At 42.0% G+C, this 23,877-nt stretch overlaps 1 protein-coding gene across 13 annotated transcripts in view; it reads left to right on the top strand.

Annotated features, from left to right (window-relative positions):
- The window catches only part of rapgef2b (Rap guanine nucleotide exchange factor 2b), a 106,513-nt gene extending 82,991 nt beyond the window's left edge, over positions 1-23,522 (top strand). For 5 of the 13 annotated variants that reach the window (XM_071457594.1, XM_071457604.1, XM_071457599.1 and 2 more), the window contains 23 exons: positions 278-455; positions 2,146-2,282; positions 3,182-3,340; positions 3,995-4,147; positions 4,343-4,507; positions 4,772-4,879; positions 5,002-5,205; positions 6,866-6,974; positions 7,288-7,564; positions 8,089-8,246; positions 8,933-8,947; positions 9,384-9,624; positions 10,097-10,480; positions 10,629-10,840; positions 11,874-11,997; positions 12,493-12,516; positions 13,759-13,982; positions 14,283-14,450; positions 15,009-15,158; positions 17,277-17,478; positions 17,597-18,123; positions 18,609-19,030; positions 20,746-23,522. In XM_071457594.1, the coding sequence (XP_071313695.1) occupies positions 278-455; positions 2,146-2,282; positions 3,182-3,340; positions 3,995-4,147; positions 4,343-4,507; positions 4,772-4,879; positions 5,002-5,205; positions 6,866-6,974; positions 7,288-7,564; positions 8,089-8,246; positions 8,933-8,947; positions 9,384-9,624; positions 10,097-10,480; positions 10,629-10,840; positions 11,874-11,997; positions 12,493-12,516; positions 13,759-13,982; positions 14,283-14,450; positions 15,009-15,158; positions 17,277-17,478; positions 17,597-18,123; positions 18,609-18,982 (4,293 nt within the window). In that variant the 3' untranslated portion in view covers positions 18,983-19,030; positions 20,746-23,522. The remainder of the gene's footprint in view (positions 1-277; positions 456-2,145; positions 2,283-3,181; positions 3,341-3,994; positions 4,148-4,342; positions 4,508-4,771; positions 4,880-5,001; positions 5,206-6,865; positions 6,975-7,287; positions 7,565-8,088; positions 8,247-8,932; positions 8,948-9,383; positions 9,625-10,096; positions 10,481-10,628; positions 10,841-11,873; positions 11,998-12,492; positions 12,517-13,758; positions 13,983-14,282; positions 14,451-15,008; positions 15,159-17,276; positions 17,479-17,596; positions 18,124-18,608; positions 19,031-20,745) is intronic. The other 8 variants (XM_071457596.1, XM_071457601.1, XM_071457607.1 and 5 more) reach the window with 6 other exon arrangements.
- The last annotated feature ends 355 nt before the right edge of the window (positions 23,523-23,877 follow it).

Raw genomic sequence — 23,877 nt, 5'->3', positions numbered from 1 at the left:
GACTGAGTTTTGACAGTAGAACATGAGTTGGTGACTGGCTTGGTCAGCAGCGACCTGTGTGTAATGAGCATGCAGGTAGGTGATTTATTGTCCTGCTCAAAGACGTGGCTTTCATGGACTTGCTGGTTATTGCACAGATCTGAACTCTGACCTTGGCTTTGGGACAGCCAGCTGTATTTTGCCAACCGCTGATGTTAGATGGAGACACCAAATCCCCCCCCCCCTCAATCTTCATCACTAATCAATAACTAATTTCTGATCTGTTTCCCCTTCTTAGGCCACAGAGAACGAACCAGGTGACATGGACCTGAGTGGCCTGCCAGAGACCGCCGTCGACTCCGAGGAGGACGACGACGAAGAGGACATCGAGCGAGCGTCAGATCCCCTCATGAGCAGGGACATCGTGCGTGACTGCCTGGAGAAGGACCCGATGGACAGAACCGATGATGACATAGGTGAGCGCCCAGTCAGGGTTCTATTGTCTCTGTTTGTTTGCGCTACAAGATACAAAACAAACCGAATAAGAATCAGTGTTTGCATCTCGATGCAGCTTATGAATGGCACTATTGTAAATACAGTTATGTGTCTGTGCAGTACAGTTTATTTTAAATAGATCCAGTCTGTTTTTGTTTAAACTGACAGTGTGACACTTCTTTAGAGAAGGGTGTGATTCAAAGACATCAGTGAAAAACACCGAGTTGTTCTCAGCTGGGACACTACTTGTCCCATTTTTCAATGAATTCAGTACGCTATAAAAACCACACCCTTCCTTCTTATTTAAATCGGTCACAGTAAATTTACATTTGTCTGAAGTCTGAACTGCTCTCACTTACAATGTAAGCTTTCAAGTAATTCTCAAAGCCACATCAGGCTTGCAGTATCATATCCCTCAAAGCTGTGACTCAACTCCAGTGATAATGATAGGCATGTTTTAAAAAAATAAGTCCACATTCTCAGAGCTTAGCTACAGATGTGGACTGGGGGCGGATGATGCATTGAATGTAGAGACAGTAAGAGAGAGTGCCAGCCCCCCTCCCCCCCCTCAGCCGATCCTGCCACTGTACACCCCTCCCTCTGCCGGCAGGCTTTTCTAGGTCACTCTGGCATATCCTCTCGCCTCACCTCTCCCAGCACATTAAACTTTCAGTGCTTCCGCAGCTTCACACACAACATTGTTGCCATGCCAAGCACAGGTCAGCCTGAGCACCAGACTGCTGCTGGCCAGCCAGTGAAGGCGAGGTGGTAGCAAATAAATTTAAACAATGAAAAAACAACAGGAACATTATCAGAAACCTCACTCCGCACGATCCTCAGATTTTAGTCTGTGCAGATACTCTGCTTATAAAAACTGTTTACAGTAAAGTCTGTGGATTTTCCAGAGTAACTGGGAAACTGTGTCTGAAAAAGCAAGTTGCTCTTCAGTTTTTCACTTGTCATTTTTCAGTGCCTGGAGGCAGCAGAGAAAATTCCATGCACCTAGTTGCACTCTTAGGTACAGTCAGGTGACAGTCACCAAATCTCAACCTAACTGAACACCAGCGGGAGACTTTGGGCCAACGTGTTAGACTGTCTCCACCACCATCATCAGAACACTAAATTAGAAACCTGTGGACCTTTGGAGGAGCCGTGTTCATCCCTCCAATAGAGCTCAGACTTGTAGAATCAATGTCAAGATGCATTGAAACTGTTCTGGCAGTTCATGGTGGCCCAACAGCTTAATCTATCACCCATCTGTACCTCGAGGGATGTGTGAGACAATGTGCTTTTTGGTAATTTGCAGAACCTTTAAATTGGATCATCGCTGACAGAGCACTCGGGTTCACCCCCCCGTGAACTCACACAGAGGTCACAGAGTGAAGTGTCAGCAATTATTCTTGGCTTGCCTTGAAAGTTTATATCAATGGAATTGATATTTGGCTTTATGTTCTCTAGATAATGATTCCTCTGTCGGCTATTCATTGTGGTAATGATCCATTTTGATGCTCAGCCTCCAGCTCGTGCCTTCTTGGCTCAAAGTGAGGGCAGCACAGGCTTGCCAAGAACACTGCATGTCCTCTTTCTCTCCTCTGGGTGTCAAGACTCTGTTTGCTCTTTTTCTCAACCTCCTCCACTTCCTCCGCTGTCTCTCCTCTGTCCCTCACACAGAGCAATTACTGGAGTTCATGCATCAACTGCCAGCATTTGCAAACATGACCATGTCAGTGAGGAGGGAACTCTGCGCCGTCATGGTTTTTGCTGTGGTCGAGCGCGCTGGCACCATCGTTCTCAATGATGGAGAGGAGGTGTGTGTTGGTCCATATTCATCCAAGCACAAGCCTGGTCTTGTGACTTTATCTCGCCTTTAATTGTATTTATACGTGTGTGTGTGTGTGTGTGTGTGTGTGTGTGTGTGTGTGTGTGTGTGTGTGTGTGTGTGTGTCAGGAAACTGAACCTTAGTCTTACCCCTTCACACCAATGAATCTTTCTTTTTCCATTTGATGTTTTTTCTGCTCTATTAAACCTGAATGGATGAACATCTCCTATCACCAGGCCTCTGTGCGATCCCCTAAGCATCTAAAGCAGACATTACTTGCTCTCTTTCTCTCTGGTCAAGACATGACATGAGTTTCAATGAAGACAATTTGGTTGGTTGCTTTTTGCTATAAGCTACTCAAATAATAGAGAGCAGGACTTGCCTCGAAGGCCTGGCCACTTAAGTGAATGTCCGGTCATAGAGAATTCAGGGATCATTGAGCATATTGTTGCTGTCGGGGTGAAAGCTGTGAATCTACAAAATGCCAGCTTTTCAGGAATTGTTGAAAACATACTTATTTTTACTTGTTTGCTCAAAAAGATAAAACAAATTTTCTTCATTTTATTCAAGCAAGCAGGTACTACTTGTAACAATACTTGAAGTGTATTGCAGCTTATGATTTTAGTTTAGCTTTAGTATTCCCATGCTATTGCTGTATCCCTCTGAGGTAAAGAAGGAACCATCTGCTAGGTGCAGCAGTCCCCTTGTACTTTCTGCACATGGTTCTTTTTGATACATAACTATGAGTCATTAAGGGACAACAGCTGTTGGGAATATTATTAGCACGAGCTTAGTCTGATCAACAAAGTTAGCATTGTTGCAGTGGTCTCTTTTAATGTTCTCTTTTCTTCTGTCAACATCTTATCACTGTTATGTGTTTTGGCTAGTTGGATTCCTGGTCAGTGATTCTGAATGGTTCGGTGGAAGTGACGTATCCAGACAGCCGGACGGAGATCCTGTGTATGGGTAACAGCTTCGGGGTGTCACCAACCATGGAAAAGGAATACATGAAGGGCGTGATGAAGACCAAGGTGGACGACTGCCAGGTGGGATCATAATCTTCTTGCATATGATCAGTGAGTTTAGCAGAACTCGACTGCTAGGGCTAACTGGTCCATTTCCTGTGCACCTCAGGGTAAAAAGCAATATCACAAACCCTGCCATTGTATCACAGTTGTTTTGGGCAATAACACCAATTCATAAAGTGAGTGGAGTCACATTTTTGGCATCATGTGTTTAATGAGAATGAAGTACTAAACAGTGAAAGTGAGGACACTGAAATGTTTTAGTCCTTTAATCGTCAGGAACGGAGCTCATCAGGCTCCATGGCTGAGATGAGAAAACCTTTGCTTGTAATTAGTGAAAGCACTTTTTTCATAATTTATCACTGGGAATAGTAGTTTAGTTGCTATGCAGAATTTATTCCTAGTCAGCTGGTATCAGTTGTACTATTTAACTTTCATTTGGCCGTTCATTTATGAGTTTCAACTAGTTGCTCTGTAAGAGATTTGCTAATCTCCATTCAAGTGATGCCACTAACAGATCAAGAATCAAGGGGCTCCAGTAACAGAAATATCATACATGTTTAAAATACACCTAACTGCAATACTGTTAAGCATGTAGGATAAATACATACAGTTTTTTTTTTTCAGAATTAATCAAATCCATCTCTAACTATTGTTTTGCTTGGTCTTGTCCAGTTTGTGTGTATAGCCCAGCAGGACTACTGCTGCATCCTCAACCAGGTGGAGAAGAACATGCAGAAGGTCGAGGAGGAAGGTGAGATTGTCATGGTGAAGGAACACCGCGAACTGGACCGCACCGGCACCAGGAAAGGGCACATCGTAATCAAGGTGACAAATGAACATTCAGTTAATCTACATTTCCCTTTAATCCATAAAAAATCTGGAGTCTCAGTATAACATCAGACAGCCTAGTGATGATAACTAAATATTTGAACAGATCTCTTCAAGCCAATCAGTTGGATGAACAATTATTTTATACAAACTATACAGAACCCCTTCTAAATACAAATACTATTACCTCAGGGCACATCGGAGCGTCTCACCATGCACCTAGTGGAGGAGCACTCAGTGGTGGACCCCACCTACATCGAGGACTTCCTGTTGACCTACAGGACCTTCCTCTCCAGCCCCATGGTCGTGGGCAAGAAGCTCCTGGAGTGGTTCCACGACCCCAGTCTCAGGGACAAGGTATGAGCTGAAGGACTTGTGTATACCTGCATGAACTATTGAAATAATTCAAATATTGATGAAGACTATATATTCCAGTAATCACAACTGAATAGATTGCTTGTGTGACACAAGCTTAAAAACTTAAAATTTCTAGCTATTAAAATATTAGTTCTAAAAAAGCTTTGGACATCTGTGGGTCAGGATGTGAAGAACATTATTTTTGTGCAACTAGTCAACCAGTAAACCATATGTTGACCTGTGCTGATCATGTGATTGCTCCAGGTTACACGGGTAGTCTTGCTGTGGGTAAACAATCACTTCAATGACTTTGAGGGTGACCCTGCCATGACTCACTTTCTGGAGGAGTTTGAAAACAATCTGGAGAAAGAAGTAAGTGTAACGAGTGCACTAAGTAGAGATTTTGAACATGCAAAACTGAATTTGGTTATTTTGTTTTTACTCTCCTCATATCCGTGTTTTTTTTTTTTTGTTTTTCTTTTTTATCTTTGCAGAAAATGTGTGGGCACCTCAGACTGTTAAATATAGCATGTGCTGCTAAAGCCAAGCCGCGGCTGGTGACACTGACCAAGCCATCCAGGGACTCTCCACTGGCATTCAGCCTTCTCGGAGGTCAGGAGAAAGGTTTCCGCATTTTCATTGATGCTGTGGAGCCTGGGAGCAAGGCAGCAGAAGTCGGCCTTAAGCGTGGAGATCAGGTAAGATATCTCCATCTTTACCACTTTTCCCATCATTGCATGTTACGTTTGGTGTCTCACTCACGGACACTTCCACCATCCTCCATAACAGCCTCTACATTACCATCCTAATCTGCCTGTGGGGTATGATTTTTCCAGGTAACCCTATTTCCTTTGGCAGACAGCATTCAGTGCTGCTTCTGCTGCAAGAAATTGTCTGCAGTTTGTTAAAATCTTGGGGGTTCCCCTTGAATTTTAAGGATAACAACTATAAAGGCAGCTGCACATAAAATCTTTCACAAGTTTAGCAGTCTCAGATTTTTTTTTCTTTCTGTAGGCTACAGTTGTGAGGAGAAATCACTCCTGTCACACAGTCTAGCATTTGAATTGAGACTCAGTTAATTTTTGTTGTGAAATTGGTTTTACATTTTTGCTCTAACTGGCATTAAAAGGGTTTTTTATAAAAAAAAAAAAAAAAAAAGTCTGAAGTTGAACTTGCCAGTAGCTGCAGGCAGCCCATGTTGGCTTTCTCCTCACAACTTGAATTCTCAAACATTTTCACACTCGGCAGTCCTCAGGGCTTTAAGCAAAGTCCCTTAATCCTTGAAACCATCTTGAGTGTGTGGATGCGAGTTAAGCCCTCTTGACTCCAAACATCCCCTGCAGCTGTTTCCCCAAAAGGAAGCAAAGAAGCTGACATCCTTGGAAGCATTCACTCTCCCACACCCGCTTACACCTTCCATTTTTTAACAGCCTCAGTTTCTGCCATTACTCAGAACCCATCATTTCAGAGCTTTGGTATTATCTCAGTGGTTTTGTCATTGGGTCATTAGCAGTAGTCCCTCAATAGTAAACTTCAGCATCTCACTGATCGCTGGTGATCCCAACACAGACATTTGGTTTTGTAAGTGGTTCTGTATTAGCAGCAGCGGATGGCCTGTACTTACATTACAGTCAAAGGTGACTTCCTTTTCCACTAAATAGGAAGTCACAAAGTCTGGTTGGCACATTGTGCAAATATCCGGCCCCTATACAGAGGTCAAGCTGTTAAGACAAAGACATGACAATTTGAAGGTGACAAGGTCCACATTAATGTCAAAACCATGTGTCTAAGACTAAATGTCATGATGTACAACATGTCAGCGTTAGGGAGTTTATTACCTGCCTTTGTTCACTGGATGAAATATAGCTCAGAGGTCATCCCCTGGCACATTTCCTTTACTTCAAGGTTCAAGACTTTTCTGCACAGGTTGAATATGTCATGTAGTTTAACATTACATGGTGACAAGCGAATAATTTGGGTGAGGTAACTGCAGATTTAGACTTAAGTGTATCAACTTATCTTTATTCTGACAAAGATGTGAGAGACAGTATGAAAAAGACAGGAAGAGAAAGGTCCTGGTAAGATTTCTCCACTTACCCCAGGAGGAAGTAGAAAAAAAATATACACTTAGCCCTATTGTTTGCATTTTTTTCCATTCATTAATTGGTCATTTTAACTCCTTAGATCTCTAAAATTATTCAAATGAATCATTCGGAGAAGTAGCAATAACTCTTAAACTAACTGGGCACAAGACATATAGGTACAAGACCATTAACAGACATTGCTTTTTTTTCAAGTCTATAACTTGTATGATGGGGAGTTAGGAAGATGTATCTGATTGATTTCTTCTTTCTGCAGATCTTGGAGGTCAATGGGCAGAACTTTGAGAATGTCCAGCTCAGCAAAGCCAACGAGATTCTGAAGAACAACACCCATTTGTCCATAACTGTGAAAACAAACCTCTTAGGTAAGGTTTTGGATATCAATTTGTGAGAAAAAATTGACATTTTATTTCCATTTTGTGAGTTATAGTTCTTATTATTTTTTATTGTACACATGGGAATCAAAACCCATTAAAATAAATAAAACTGAGCAAAGTTTTTGAAACCAATGGCAATTAAAGACAGACAGAAAGTGCTTAAAAACTAAAAGAAAAGAGGGGGGGCTGGCAAGGACTCAAAAGGTAGCCGTTACTCTAAATGATATTAGTATTTTGAGAAACACAGAGAACATTGCTCGTCCCTTTATCAGTTTTCTGTCTCTTCTCTTCTCCTTTCTAGTGTTTAAAGAGCTTCTAACAAGGCCAGAACAAGACCATGACTTGGATGGTGAGGACGAACATGACAGAAAGAACGGGGCACCCCACCTTCCAAAGATTGGAGACATCAAGAAGGCCAGCCGCTACTCCATCCCCGACCTGGCGGTGGACGTGGAGCAGGTGATGGGCCTGGAGAAGGTCAGCAAGAAGGCGAAGACCAACACGGTGGGGGGACGCAACAAGCTGAAGAAGATCTTCGACAAGACACTCACCAGCATCCTGCCTCCCAAACCATACAAGTAATAAGACCTGCTGACATGTTTATTACAATCCAAACTAACCACACAAACATTTCCATGTTGACAGCTGTAGATGGCAGTGAGAGGTAAATGGTTGAGATATGTAATTTTAATACCCAATAATCATCATGGCGGTAAACTGCACACATGCCTATTCACCAGACCAGCAGGTCAGTCTATTTTATATTAGAAAGATATAGAAAGCATGAGAGAGAAAAGAAAATCTCATGTACTGAGATTTTTTAACTGTACGTCCTAAGGAAAGAAGGTTTGTTATTCTAATGATCTAGCACCAGGTACGAAACTCAGTTTGATATTTCTGTTCACTGAGCCGAATGAGCCTGTCAAAGCACCATTCAACCAGTCATAGGTCTGAAATGAGGACATGTTTCATGTGGAATATATTCTTTACAGCCAGAGGTGTCCACGCCTCCCAGTTCTTGCCAACACAAACATCGCCCTCTGCCTTCTGTTGACAGAACTGCTGTCTTACCCCTCCCTTGCTCTCCCTCTTCCTTCCCTAGTGACGTTTGTGTGGGCCAATCGCAGGACGACAGCATTGTGGGGATGAAACAGTCCAAACAGATTCCACCGGCTCTGCCCGTCAGCGGAAACCTCTCTTCATCAAACCCAGACCTTCTGCAGTCTCACCACCGCATCCTTGACTTCAACAACCAGCCTGGTGTGTTTTTAACTGTCATTGTCATTTTGATATGATGTGAAACTGGGAACAAAAATCACTTTTATTTTGTTTTCTTTACAACATTTGACATCATTATTTGCAAATAAGTTTTTTTTTAAATTACAGTAATTTCCCCTATTTAAAATTACATTTGTTTTTCTTTTAGCAGATTCATGAGCATGAATTGAAACCATCTACACTATTAATAGGCTTTTTATGGGGGAGGGGTTGAGATTTTAATATTGAAGAGCCCTGAGAAGTGGGTCTTTTTGATCTTGGACACAGCATTGTGATGAAATACCTTTCCTTTCAGGGGATAATAGAGATAAAATATCAAATCATGGTTCATTTTATGTTATACCATTATATTGATATTGCCACATTTTTCCTGGAAATTTATTTGATTAACAATTTGACTAATCAAGGTCACCTCAAGGTCTGTTTAGTAGCTTTCCTGTTTCTTTCAATCACTCACATGATCTTCATCAGCTGATGGAGTTTGCCTAGTTGTGTCAAGTGTCAAGAAACTCAGTCTAATGATGAAAGCACACAGACCTCGAGGTTTCCAAGGTCAAAAGGAAACTTTGAACTCAAAACTGAAAGCCAGTGGCAGAACTATAAACAATATATTTTTAACTGCATCTTCAGTAACTCCTGTCCATCACATGTTGTTTATGTCCTTCCAGTTCCAGTCATACTGAGTGAGTATATTCTCTCCCCGTGATCCTGCTTCTCCAGCCACAGCCAAGTCTTTGTCAATGCCGTCAGACTTACAGACATTAATAAGTTGCTGATGTAACATAAACTCAGTTAATCTGCATTCATGCTTGTGGATGCTAATTGAGTAATGCTAACAGCATTGCACTGATCACTGACCTCTCACTTCTCTCTTGGTACATGGGGGTGATTTATGTCATCGAGATTTGGGATCATGTGATTTGTCGGGTTGTATTTCTGATCAGAAAAATGAATTATGGGAAATGCGGTTTGTTGGTGATATCTCAAAGGTGCTGGTGTGTTATTCTTAAAAGAAAACTGATGGGAAGATGGAATGGCTCTTGGTGAATTACTGTGTTACTAAGACCTTGTAGTAACACAATGTTGATTATCCTCATTACCATGATCTGCTGTCCACAGATATGTCAGACCAGGTACTGCGAGTCTTCAAAGCGGACCAGCAGTCTCGGTACATCATGATTGGGAAGGACACGACGGCTAAGGAAGTGGTGGCTCAGGCTATCAGGGAGTTTGCCCTGACTGCAGCACCAGAGGCTTATTCACTGTGTGAGGTGTCCGTCACACCAGAGGGCGTCATCAAACAGAGGCGATTGCCAGACCAGCTCTCTAAACTAGCCGACAGAATTCAGCTGAGCGGCAGGTAATGCCATCTTTAGTTTGATCTGCTAACCTTCACCGTTTGTTTGTTAGGATTATTCTTCTCCTCCTGTTCTTATTCTTCTTCCTTATATGAACAGGGTCTTATGACATGTCCAACCTCAAAAGACCCTCCTGGCTAAATAAAGGTCAAATAAAAATAAATGAGGGCTGGCGTTAACAATTATTTTCATTAGCAATTAATCTCAGTTAATTATTTGGTCTTAAAAAATGTCAGAAAAAAAATCATATTTTTCAAGACCAGCCAACACCTAATTAAGTTATTGATCAATTATGATATAAACAGCTATAAATCCTCACATTAGAGAATCTGAAATCAGCAAGTGTTTGGTATTTTTGCTTGATTTAAACAATCTGTTACTGAAATTGTTCATTTTTTGTTGTTTACTTGGTTGATTATTTGTTTCAGCACTAAAGTAAATTTTAGAAAATCACACATTTTCCTCCATCATCAGATACTATCTGAAGAGCAACATGGAGACAGAGACGTTATGTTCAGATGAGGACGCCCAGGACCTGCTTCGAGAAGGCCAGATCTCTCTGTTGCAGCTCAGTACGGTGGAGGTGGCTACTCAGCTCTCAATGCGGGCCTTTGAACTTTTCTGTGCCATTGAGCCCACTGAATATATTGATGACCTGTTCAAGCTACGCTCCAAGACAGGCTCAGCCAGCCTGAAGCGCTTCGAGGAGGCCATCAATCACGAAACCTTCTGGGTGGCCACGGAGGTGACACGGGAGCCCAACCAGCTGAAACGCATGAAAACCATCAAGCATTTCATCAAGATCGCCCTGCACTGTCGCGAGTGCAAGAACTTCAACTCCATGTTTGCCATCATCAGGTGAGAGGGAGTGCAACATCTGCACAAATGATTTATTTTATCATATTTTAGTTATAGCCTCTAATTAAAGATAGCAATCAAGTAAACCAGAAACAAATAGATTGTGACAGTTTGCCATTTCTCATTGAAAATATGGTTCTCCCCACAGCGGTCTGAACCTGGCTCCAGTCTCCAGACTGAGGGGAACATGGGAAAAGCTACCAAGCAAATACGAGAAGCTGTTTGGGGACCTGCAGGACCTCTTTGACCCTTCCAGAAATATGGCCAAGTACAGGAATGTCCTCAACAATCAAAACCTCCAGCCACCAATCATTCCCCTGTTCCCTGTCATCAAGAAGGACCTCACCTTTCTACATGAAGGTAGATGATATCCAATATGGATACGTATTCAGCTGATTCCATATCCAACATGGTAGTATTTTGTAAAGCTATCAGCAAATTAACTGGTGACTGAAAAGCTGTCTCATATTTTAAAGTTTTCATAACATCAGATTGTAGAATTAAAGTCTTTTGTTGGTAATGGTACATGTTTGTATAAACCTATAACATCCTTTAACATACTTTAACACAGACCCTATGTAATACATAAAAGAAATGCAGATACTGCCCTCTAGTGCTTTAGACAATCTTAAGTAAAAGCACAATGCACATACAGTATCTACTGATGAATCTGCTTTTTGTCCATTTCAGCAAACTTAACATTTCATTGAACGCTAATGATAAATTTATCCATAATACGAACCATTTAAATGTTATTTAAATGTAATTTTGTAATTGTGTAATTTAAATAGGTTTATGTAATTTCAATATGCTATTCAAATATAGCCAAACAACACCAAATATGTGAATTCCACTATTTTGAGGCTACTCCTCTAAGCTAGGCTAGTTCCCTTTTTAGTGAGACTAGTTTAGCTTGTGTTGTTTTGTATTTCTTCTGTTTTATACTGTTTTATTTATGCCGTATAACAAAGTGAATTACTACTTTAAAATATGGCACCATGAATACTGATATTTAAATTACCAGCAGATAAGAAAAGTAGGTAAATGTAGATTTAGCTAACCCTGGCTGTGGCTATCTCCCCTGCTAGCTTTAGAATTGAGATAGCTTCATTGCATTAATGTTAACTGTCTAGTTAGTTGACTGGCTTATGTAGTAACTGCAAACTTTATATGTGGCCTCCTTAGAAATCACACATTGGCTTGCAATTATAATTTTTATATGGTAAAACAAAAATGTCAGGTTCTTGTCCAAATTTGAACCAGACATGGAGTTGTGGCTTTGTAGGGCAGTATCAGAAGTTTATCCTGCTGTGCTTCTGATTGGTTTTAGTTCTGTCAGCTGTGTAATGTGTGTGTTATTGATATTCACCTTCTTTCTTGCCCTATATCTCAGGCAATGACTCTAAAGTGGATGGCCTGGTCAACTTTGAGAAGCTGAGGATGATTGCCAAAGAAATTCGCCATGTTGGTCGCATGGCATCTGTCAACATGGATCCGGCCCTCATGTTCCGGACAAGGTAAGGACTCTTTCAACAACAAAGCCAGATTTCAGATTATTAATGATCCTTCACCCTCCCTGTAGGACCAGTCAGCACACTTCTGACTAACCAAACTGTGGGGTTAGCCAGTTCACATAGACTGAGTTAAGATTTCTGCATCACGCTTTTCTTTCGAGCAGCTGTTCCCTCTGGCAACTGTTTCCTCTGGCAACTGTTTCCTCTGGTAACTGTTTCCTCTGGTAACTGTTTCCCCCCCCATACACATTGTTGGCATAAAGTGTGCACAGTGCTCCTGTGAAAGTGTGTCTTTGTCTAATGATGTCTTTTCCTAGTGGAGTGTTGCCATCTGATTTCCTATCTGCTGACTTTCATGTGGGTCTTTGGTGAAATTGCTCCTCTTTGGTGATCTTGGTGGTCTTTCCTGTCCTAAGCTTTGTCTCCTTCTCTCTTTCTCTCTCTACTCGTCCACCCTTTGCCCCCCATGCTTCTCTGTTCATGGCACCCACCCTCTAGGAAGAAGAAATGGAGAAGTTTAGGGTAAGTTTGGTGACCCTGCAGCCTTTTGCATTCCCTGCACCACGGCTCTATATTCTGTCAATTTGCTTGCTTCTTTTCTTCTTTGTTTCCATTAACCAGTTTGAGTTGAATCCTCCCACTAACACTGCCTGACCCTAACCAAAGGGCATGAATTAAACAAAGGTCACTTATGCTGACATAGCTATTTACCACATAGAAAGACACAGAATCTTACTTTTGTTACAGTTCTAAACCAAAACACATATATCCTATATCATTACTAATTAAGGGATCTACCCTTGCATAGCAAATGTGACCTCTCGTGCTATGTTATTTTACCTAACAATTTGCATGCAACTTCAGTCTTTGTCTTTGAGGTTTAATCTGTGTATTAAACCTCCAAACAGCCACAGATTCTGGATATTAAGTATTTTATCATGCTTTACATTCTTGTGGACAAATGGGACATCATTGTGCATACTGAGCATTTGATGAGGAACATACGGGTACACTACATTTATGATTTAGCATCTCGTAATTATGAGAAAACTAAAAACTTAATTATAAGATCTTTATCTTGTAATGATGAGATTATTTTCTCATAATAATGAGACCTTATTCTAAGAAATATGAGGTGCTAGTTGTAATTACAAGACACTGAAGTCATATTTTTTTCTTTGGTGGATGCAGTGTGCAGAAATTGTGTCTTGACGGTCAATATCACTTAAAAGACACATGTTTTGAACAGTTCATACCAAAAACTTTCCACTGACAAGCACACGCATGACTTCTCATTGACTAACACTGAAGCCTTTTGTCTGTGTTACTGTTTGGCTGAAACCATGTGCAAGAAAAGGCTTTTACTACTACTACAACCAGCTCTGACTCAAGCCACAGAAATGTAAAAAATGACAGTGTTACACTTTTAGAATTCCCCCTTTCTACGCCCCTGTTGTTTGACTATAACCACCCCCCACCCTCCCACCCCCAACCCCCCGCCACCCACCCCATACTGCCTGGAATGTCTGGAATGTATTGGTGTTGAGAGGGATACCTAAGCTGCTCTCTGCATGTCCTAGTTTAAATACCATGCCCTCTGTGCAGCCCAGTAGCATAGCTATACATTCATAATTGACTATAGGTTCATTGACAATCTAAAACGATATCTTAACAAGTCTGTTTTCGTGTGTCTTTGTCTTTGTTTGTGGCTACAAATCTACGTTCCTCTCTGTGTTTATGTGCATGTGTCTGTGTGGGTGCCAGGTCTCTGAGCCAGGGTAGTGCCAATGCGGCAGTGCTTGACGTCACCCAGACAGGCGGGCACAAGAAGCGGGTGCGTCGCAGCTCCTTCCTGAACGCCAAAAAGCTTTACGAGGACGCCCAGATGGCCAGGAAGGTCAAACAGTACTTGTCCAACCTCAGCCTGGAGACGAACGAGGAGAGTCTGCAGACGCTCTCGCTGCAGTGTGAACCCTCCATCAGTACGCGTGAGTTTGTGACACAGCTTTGTACACACAAATACTCAAATAGGGTGTAGGCGTTTTCTTTCTCAAGATATACACATGTTCCCAGGATTCACAGCCCAGAGGCAGACGGCATGGGGGCACCACTGTCGTAACAAAACTCTGTCTTGCTTAAAGACTCACTGGCAGGGAGTAAGAATGGCTGAACCACATTAGTAATTTGATCCATGCAACAAACCTCACTGTCATTTTTTCAACTAGACAGCAAATTCCTGTCCTCTCATAAATCCGTTTACATACATATTTCTTTCTCACCATACTCAGTGCCCAAGAATGCCAGTGGGAAACGACCGGACACCTCCCCAGTCGTGTCCAGAGCTGCCACTCAGCAGAGGGGCCAGTTGGCCAAAGGAAACCAAGCTCTCCAGGTCCCCGCTGTGGCCCTTTACCCATCCCGAAAGAAAGTGCCAGTCAAAGACCTGCCACCTTTCGGTAAGAGATTTCACTGAGATTGATGTAACCAGTACTTTTAGGTGCCCTAATAATAATTATTTATTTTTGATTTATTTATATTTATCAGTTTCATGGTACTTGAAAAGTTGTATTTCATAACAAGACTAACATTTTCTCATTTAGAGGTATATGTTGTAGTGTGTAAGTGTATAACTAAATTTAGTAAATGTGAAAAATATTGTGCATGTAAAATCTCTTGATTGAATACAAGTCCCGTTAATGATAGAAGTACCCCTAACCACTATCACTCTGTTCTTGATGGTTTCTCTTGATACCAGTGTGGAAGCCTGTTTACTTGTCCCACTACCTTCCACCATTACCTTGTTTTCTCTTCCACATCCTGTGATCTGCAGACAATAGCAGAGCAGGCCTTCCGCAGCGTCTTCATGGTGTTGCTGCCACCTAGAGGCTGTCTGGCAACAAGCACATACAAAAAAAAAAAAAATCCCAGACAAAGCAGTTTAGCATCCTAACACCCTTGGGGAATGGCAGTGTTCCTGATGCTAATTCTGCTCATCTTCTTGCAAATGTCTACAGGCACCAGTTCCCCGCAGTCTCTGAAGAAGATCCTGTCTCTGTCAGAGGAGGGGAGCGAAAGGCACCGGAGGCAGCCAGAGGACACAGTGTCCAACGCCTCCTCCCAGCTCTCATCCCCTCCCACCTCCCCCCAGAGCTCGCCCAAGAAGGGTAAGTAAGCCAATAATCCTCCCTCCTTCTCACACCTCTCTCCAGGCGCCTTCTTTCTGTCATGATGTGCCACAAATGCCACCTGGTGGTTGCCTTCATGAATTGCATTAAGTTTCAGCATGTGATCCCCTTGCACTTATTGAATAGATTCATTAATTAGCACAAACACCAAGGTCTCCCACTGCACTGGAGATTTAATGTTGTCCCTTACTTGTAAGTCATTTTTGATAAAATTGTCTGTCACATGACTAAATGTAAGTGAAACACATACCACCATCACAACATGCATTGATTAGGAGCAGTTTCCTGCACACACCTCACTACAAAAAAAAACATAAATAACCAGCACTGTGGGCCACACAGAGGCTGCCAAATTCCCACCTAGGTCCAGTCTACAAAGTTTTGAACCTGTGATGTGTTTGCCTTGGTCACAGAGCTAGAAACATCAGCAGACCACAGATTCCCTCTTAAACCACTACAGCCTCAGCTAAACTAGCACTGGTCTGGTGGTGAACAGATTCTTGTCGGTCTGAAAACTCTGGCACAAACTAGTCTTGTGTGAGATGCATTAAATGTAGTTCAAGATGAATCTAAGACCTAAGAATTCTTGGTTTAAGGATTTTGGCAACATCTTTAGTGCTGAGAAATTTCATGTTAAGACTTTGATTGATAAAAATACATTTCTAGGCCAGGCCACTTGGCCACTTTTAAGTATTGTTTGTAGTTGTCGGTGTGTATGTATTTGTCTGATGTTTGTCTCACTGCTTGTTACATGTGGAGGACCAAATATATTTAATAAACATTTAGGTTTTTGTCTTTTTATACTTGATTATTTAAAATACTTTTAATTTGTATGTTAAATCATCAAACAAATGAATTAATACTAGCAATCAAAGTATCACAAGTAAGAACATATTAAAATACCAAGAGTACAAAAAAAAAAACAATATATATTGAAGTCAGACGTCAAATCTAAATATGTCAATTTATGAGAAATACCATAAATAATAATAAAAAAAAGTCTAAGACTGTTCTCTGCTACAAAAAGAGTAAATACAGCTTAATTTGATCCAAAAAGATGAATGAGCAATGACAAGCATCAGAAATGTGTCAGTATGCAACTTCTTCATGCAGCTGCCTCTGGCTGCAGGCTGTCTGCAGCTGGCCTGGGTGGTTGGACTGTAGACCCCAGGACTCTGGGTCTCAATAATCTGGTTTATAGAAAGACCTCAGTTGTCAGTGACTTACAAACTGTTTTTGTCATTAGGTCCTGTTAGTTCATGTGGCTCCGGTTCAGCCTGAGCTTAATTGTTACGTCACCTGGTGGTGGCTAATCCTGATCAATTAGCACTTCCTATGTTTGCTCCACATCTTTACATTTAGAGTGATGTTTCCTTTAAGAAGTTTTTCCTTTCCTCAGACTCAAAAGTATAGACACGGGTGGAGAGGTTACTGGGTTGATTCATGCTGAGGATGACTGGGAAATATGACCACTATGCTATTAAACTCTATAGCTGAGCTACAGCAAATACCGTGATGACAGTTGCCTATAACTCGGAAATATGTACTTACATGTGTCAGCAGTCAGCACCAGAGATTTCTCCATACTGTGTTGTGCAATTCTCAGTCCTATCACACTTATTATCTCAACTTTTCCACACTCTTCAGGGCTGTGTTGAAACCCTGAGTGTCGCAGTAAACTGCTGTTTCAGTAAGAATCTGACATACTCATCCCTGCAGAGCTGGCTGGTTAACTTGGAAATGTCACTCTACAATTATCCTCGAGTCTGTGTGTGATGCCTCGTTTGAAAACTGACTGAGATAAGATATGTGAATTACAGATGATTTATTGTGCGAGTAGGAAGGAATCAACCCACCATGAGTTATGCTGATGTTTCATCAGGGAATTGGAGCTGTGTGTTGGAATGTGGCTTTATGAAACACTGTGTATTCACTTGCAAGACTTGAGTGATTTAGTCTTGTTTGGTTTACTCTTTGCCAATACGTTAGTGGGACTGAGGTTCACATGCTAGGTTGGACATTTTTCACAATACTCCCCTTCAGGTTAAAGTTTCTGAAGAATCAAGTTTGAATTTGCCCTCTCTTTTTATTGTCCAGGTTACAACAGGATGGGAGACGCCTACTCAGACTCTGGTCACAGTGAGATCTCCTCTCGCTCCAGCCTTGTCAGTAACTCCTCTTTCGACATGGCCCAGGAGGAGAGGAGACTTCGTCACTCTGGAGGAGTTGGGGAATCTCACATCGGAGGATCACGGCTGGAACGAAGAGCCACTACTGACCCCGACCAGTACAGTCTGGGGTAGGAACACTAAGGACTTAATTATAAAATCTGTTGTTTTGCTTCTCTCACTTTGAAACTAAATGAATTGCTCTTGTTTTTTTGTTTGTTTGCTTGTTTTTTCTGTGTCATGTTGCAGGTCATATTCATCGATGCAGGACTGTCGGGGTATTTATGCCGGCTGCCCTACAGTTCTCTCCTCGCCCAGTTCAGAGGAGCTAACTCAGGATCAGGGCGATCGTGTTTCCCTCGATGCTGCAGACAGTGGCCGTGGTTCCTGGACTTCCTGCTCCTCTGGTTCCCATGACAACATCCAGACCATGCAGCAGGGACGTAGCTGGGAGACTCTTGCCTTTGGTGGAGGTGGAGGCGGGGGTGGCATCGGAGGGCTCCCTCCTGGGGGGCCGGAGGCCTATTTAGGAGGACCTGCACTGTGGGCAGCACAGGCCCGGGGGAGCTGGGCGTCTGCCAGCTCCTCTTCATCCTCAGCAGCGTACTGGGGAGAGGACTCTGAGGGTGACACCGGCACCATCAAGAGGAGAGGAGGGAAGGACGTCAATGCCGACCCAGAAACAAGTAGCATCACATCCACCGGGTCAGAGGAGGCCAAGCATCTCAGCCGGCCGTCTCCATCACCCATCACTGCTGGGGGTAAAGGCCTCATTTGTGAGTGACTGCACTTCACAGTCCAGTTGCTTTAATATCTGATTGGTCCAGTTTTTGCACAGACCTAATTTAGCTGCATACTAATAGACCAGCAAGAATTATACTCCTGGGGTGTCCTGATGGCTGAGGGGTTCAAGATTATTGTACAGTTTTTTTTTTAGCATTATTATTTGAATCTCTTTTTGTTAATATGGTGTTATGTCTGTTTCTGTTTTTATGCAAGATGTGTAAGTTATATGTGAATAGACACTGCAACACTGCAGTTTACCTCCAGGGATCAATAAAGTATCCTATCTATCTATCTATCTATCTATCTATCTATCTATCTATCTATCTATCTATCTATCTATCTATCTATCTATCTATCTATCTATATATCCAATTTAAAGCCAGGGACCTGCCCCAAAAACACATCTTCATAAGACTGTATTCTAAAAATGTTTTCAGGGGCCTTCATCATTATCTTCTCTATTGTGTCCCTTCAGCACGGAAAGAAGGTCGTTACCGTGAGCCTCCCCCAACTCCCCCCGGCTACACTGCCCTGACTATCCCTGACCTCGCCGAAGGACAGCACCCGGCCCCGTCCATTCCCACGACCACGGCGACCCACTCAGGCCGCCGGCCACCAGACTACACCACAGCCCTGCAGCGCTCGCGCATGGTGACCCAGTCGCCTGACTCCCACCAGGCCCACCAGGGGGCGAAACAGCGGGCAGGCGGCCTCCACCGCACTCGCTCACCGGCTGAGGAGCAAGAGCCCGATGAGGAAGAGGAGGGTGAGTCCTTGTCTTCCAAACTAGTCGCTCTGAGGAAGCCAAAGCCAGTGGCACAGCATACACCTGAGACTCCCAGACCATGAGAGTGTGTGTACGGGGGTTAACAGGCAGGGCCCCTCTCCCCAAGGCAGGTAAAAACTAATTTATCAGGTTGCCCCCCCCTCTCCATTCCAATGAACCTGCATGTGAACAGGAACACACACTTGGACTGAGACTGACCATTTCTTCACACAACCTCCCACAGCACCAGTAGGATCGGTCCCATTTCAAATGACAATTTTCCATCAATTGAATTTCAGACATTCAGTATTTATGATCTGGGAATTGTTCATTTGGAGTGGGACCCTCACCTTTAACTCACAATATGTCATCATGCATGAGTCATACTGGTTGGATCAGAAACTCACCACCTCTCTGCCACCACACATTCTGCTCCTCTCTCTCTCTCCTCTCTCACACACTGTGCCGAACAGCATCCATCAGCAGGCACAGAACTCTCTGCCTGAAAACATGCACCTCCATTCTCCTGCACCCACACGCACCTGACTCACCTACAGTGACTCTGATTGAATTCTGTATTATTGCAGTCAGCAGGTATTGAACTAAAAGACAGAAATGTGTTCAGATGTGTCAATGTCATGTATTCTTACCATCAAGTAATTTTTCATCTGCTTTCTCCTGACAGATGTTGCCTAAAAATCGTGTATAAAAATCAATATTTTATTTATTGAAACAGGATATAAGCATGTAGAACTTCGAGAATACTAACAGCAATTTCCCAAAGCATTTTATAGACTCTTCTCCTGCCTGCCAAGGAGCCTTTGTTTTCTGTCATTTCAGTACAAGATGAAAATCAAATAACAGACTTGAAACATCCTGGAGACCACTGCAGTGAGCATTTTTACCAAGACAAACACTAAGCCGACATGGATTGATTCTGTGAGACTGTTCATGTAACTGTTTCTGAAAGGTTGCTGCTGGGCAGCTGATTCTGACCCTTAATGCTCATTGCATGCTCCAGTGTTGTAATGTGGCCCCATCACAGCTACAGAGACAATGCACTGCAGGTCTGAGGGTTGCTGATGTTTTTCATGTTTGCAAGTAAGTCATGAGAAGGAGAGGGAAAACAGACAGAGGTGGGCTAGAGGGAGGAAGACAGTTCTTGTGCTGCTAATATACAGGAAACTGAGATACAAGACATTGTGGTGTTGTTGTATTCAGTAGTGCTGCACAATTAATCAAAATATAATCAAAATCACAGGAGCTGCAATTTTTTGATGTGTGTCACAGCAATGTTGTGCATTGTTACTACCATAAATGTTGTGGCGCTACAGCGATACCCCGGCCTACAAATCATATTCTCCAGATGTAAGGAAACATGCCTGTTTCCTACAAGCCCCAACAAAAATCACATTATCATTTAAAAAAAAATTCTGTAAACATAAAATGCAAAAACGATCATTCCACCTGAAAATCATGGCTCATATCGCAAAAACAATATCTGCCAAAATAACTGCAATATAATTTTTTTTTTTTCAAATCATTCATCACTCAGTATTCAGTAATTTACATCATGTGTCAAGAACAAACTTAAAAAAGAATAAAAATTGATAAAGCGTCCTTTGTCTCTGTCAAGTTTCAAGTCACTCCAAGTTGATTTTCATGTTACACTGACATGAGTGGAAGGCAGGAAATCAATCTGAAAAATGACGGCGCGCTTTGGGCAAATGTTGTGTCGTAAAATATAGACTGTGATTCATGTGTCTGTGACCTCGTTTCTGAACTTGAAATATATATGTGGCGTGTCATCCTAAGCTTTGACCGTCTCTGTCCTCTCTCTCCACAGAGGATGAACAGGTGTCAGCGGTGTGAGGGGCAACAGTGGACGTCCTTTTGCAGTAACTTGAAGTCCCCCTGGTTTGGGGTGGGCAGGATTAAAGAGACAGACAGACAGAAAGACCAATAGACTCATCATCAGTTACGTACGTGCCTGCCTCCTCCACTTGGCTCTCCCTCGTGATCGGTGGATTCCTCTGCTCATCTCCCTCCCCTGCCTTAAAGCATCATGGGGGGTTGAATGACCCTGCATGCAAAAAATACTGTGAAGAAGAAGAAGAAGAAGAAGAGGTGGAGAGAAGGTCAAAGACGATGACAAAATGCCTGGCACTTTGGAAAAAGACTACAGAAACCTAACTGGTGCTGGGGACTCGACCTGGCCTCACACACAAAACCACATAGATGTTGCTGTTAGAAACGGGAACGGCTCCTTAAGACCGGCCCCCACCCAGTGACAAAAACCGCAAACCCACCTGTTAACACAACAGCATCATGACGTGTTGAGCTTCATCTGCACTTTCTCATTTTCTACTTTCTAAAAACAGAACAAAGTAAAAAAACAGCAAAACAGACTTTTGTTTGGAGACAGAGAAACAACGGTTGACTTGACTCTTAATTTTCAACTTCCCTCTAGATTTCTTTTCTTTTTTTTTCTTTCTTTTCTTTTCTTTGACTGATTGCACTCTGGGGGGCCGAAAAGAGAAACCAAGTCAGCCCATCATTTCTCTGCCTGGACTGAAACTACCCATCTGTTGTTGAGTGTTTGAACTCTAAATCCAGTATTATCTCATGTTTCACATGTGAAAGCTTATCAAGTGTTGGTTCAAATCTAAGCTAGGAGGAGAGAATCAACATGCACAGTGTACTGACATACCTACACACATACACATACACACAGAGTACATTTTTTGTACTAGTGCATACAGAGTCCATTTCTAAAAAAAAAAAAAAAAAAAAAAAAAAAATATATAGCACTTTCAGCACAATCCTAGTTGTTACCAGACATTTGGCCTGGATAGCAGGGTATGAGTGAACCATGTCTTACTGTCATCCCACCGCGGAGCTCGTCTGGTTATATCAAAGTCTCTTCATCATCCTGTGGCTGGCTGTTACATCACAGCGTACCATTTTGTTAGTTGCCTGTAGGTGATATCAAAAAGCACATAAGGTGATTGACCAGCCACTGAAAACTGAGCGAACACGTTGGTCTCTACAGCGCATCAGAGGTACACGAGGTAGCTTTAACTAAATCACAAAGTCAGCAGCAGTAGAGAAGATTGAAGCCTGTAGATTCACCCTGTTTGCCCAAATTAAAAGCTCCTGACAGGTGTGGACGCCAGCAGGAATTCGTCATTTAAGAATCAAAAGTACAAACTGTAAGCGAGCACTCACTGACGTTAGAAAAGTTGCCGCTGGTCTCTTTATTTTGGTCTGAAGGGACATGGAGCAACCAGGGTAGTAAACATCAGCAGATTTCAGTGATGCTAATGTGTAAATTGTGAGTGTACTTCTAACTACTTCTACAAATGATCTTGTACAGAGTCTTATAATATACACATTTCCCTTCAAAATAAAAGTATCCACAAATTCAGATTTGGCTTTTTCCCATCTTGAACACCTGCCACATTTTGTGAATGTCCAAAGCGCCTTACGATGCCATGATTGCATACATCTCTTTGCATGGTTGTTCTCATCATGATTCACCTTGTTTCAAGAGCAGTCTTGAATCAAGCAATAGTGGAGTGAAATGCCTTATTTAAGATGCTTCCCCTGACTGTTTTAATATATTAAGACTCGGTACAAGATGAAGTCAAGCATTTTCTTTCTGTTTTATTGTTATGTGGCTTCAAACTTTGCCTGTGGCCGTGGTGTAGATCTTTTTGTCTACACACAGTGACCCTGCACCGCTTCCTCTGCTGTTGTGCTACCAGATTCGTCAAAAAAAAGAATAAAAAGGAACAGTCCTCTCACCTGTTACAGACGTCAGCTCAGTGGATGCTGTATGTATATCGCTAACGCCTGCATCGAGTTCTCCAGCATATCTTGCCATCAATGGAAGATGGAAGTGACTGAAGAGTTTGATTTTTCTTATTTTCTTTGACTCCGGTAGGGAAGTTGACATTTGAAGAAACTTTTTTTTTTTCAAGGCTGCCAATCAGAATGATTAGGACTCCAATTGTGAAAAATGACTTTGCTTTTTCTTCAATCACTGATTCGCACTGATCACATTGATCAGTCCTGGAAACTACAGACTGAGAAAAAGATGAATGAGTGCAGTGTTTTCCACTGTGTTCTGTGACTACATACTAATAATTTCCTGGGTTTCTTTTGTTATTGTAATTTTTTTTTTGTAATGGCTGCAGATAGATTGTTAATAATTTGTTTGTATTACAGTGGTGACATGCATCATTCACTTTCATTCAACTCTGAAGATAATGTGCATATTAGTGGGCCGAGTCCTATTTCGAAAAACAAAAAGTTGCACAAAAATGTACAAGCGTAAAGATAAGTGTAGTAGGTAGAACTGCTACTCCGTTTGATGTGTGATGTCAGTGAGAAATGTACATTTAGCTGGTGATGACCTTCTGTTCTTCATTCTTTCTTGTACTACTTTGACCTGTATGTCTTTTAAAAAGACAATTGGTGGAGTACGTATCAGTTGTTTTTGTATTTTTAATACAATAATTGTAAATATTGGTTATATTTTTGTTCAAATGTACTATGTTTATGCCTCAACATCCAGTTTATATGAAGCTGGGAATCAATAAATACTGCATAAAGAATCAACACCTAGGTTTAAATGCACGTATTCATTTCTCTCTGCATTTTGATGTCTTTCTTTTCTAGTTTTTTCCTTGAGAGTCCCCCCCCCCCCCCCCCCCCCCCCCAGATACCGTCTAGTGTTTGCACAAGTCATGGAAGCAACTTGAAAAGTGTAACTCTCATACTTTTCTATCTGACCTCAGTGTGTCAGAATTAATAAAAAAGAGATATTGAAGACTGCCCTTGCTTTTATTTGCTTGTGTTCTGCTGTCTTGTTACACGGAACTGTGAGAATAGTGCGAGTCCCATCTCTCATTTTTTTATTATCATTGTTTTTAATTTGTTTCTTAGATTAGCTGTTTCACTTCATGATAAAACT

Source organism: Trachinotus anak, unplaced genomic scaffold, assembly GCF_046630095.1.
Source record: "Trachinotus anak isolate AG129_WGS33_773 ecotype Australia unplaced genomic scaffold, CSIRO_AGI_Tana_v1 ptg000021l, whole genome shotgun sequence".
NCBI classification, from domain to species: domain Eukaryota; kingdom Metazoa; phylum Chordata; class Actinopteri; order Carangiformes; family Carangidae; genus Trachinotus; species Trachinotus anak.
The sequence above is the reverse complement of the archived record's forward strand: the minus strand, read 5'-3'. Positions and strand labels throughout refer to the sequence as shown.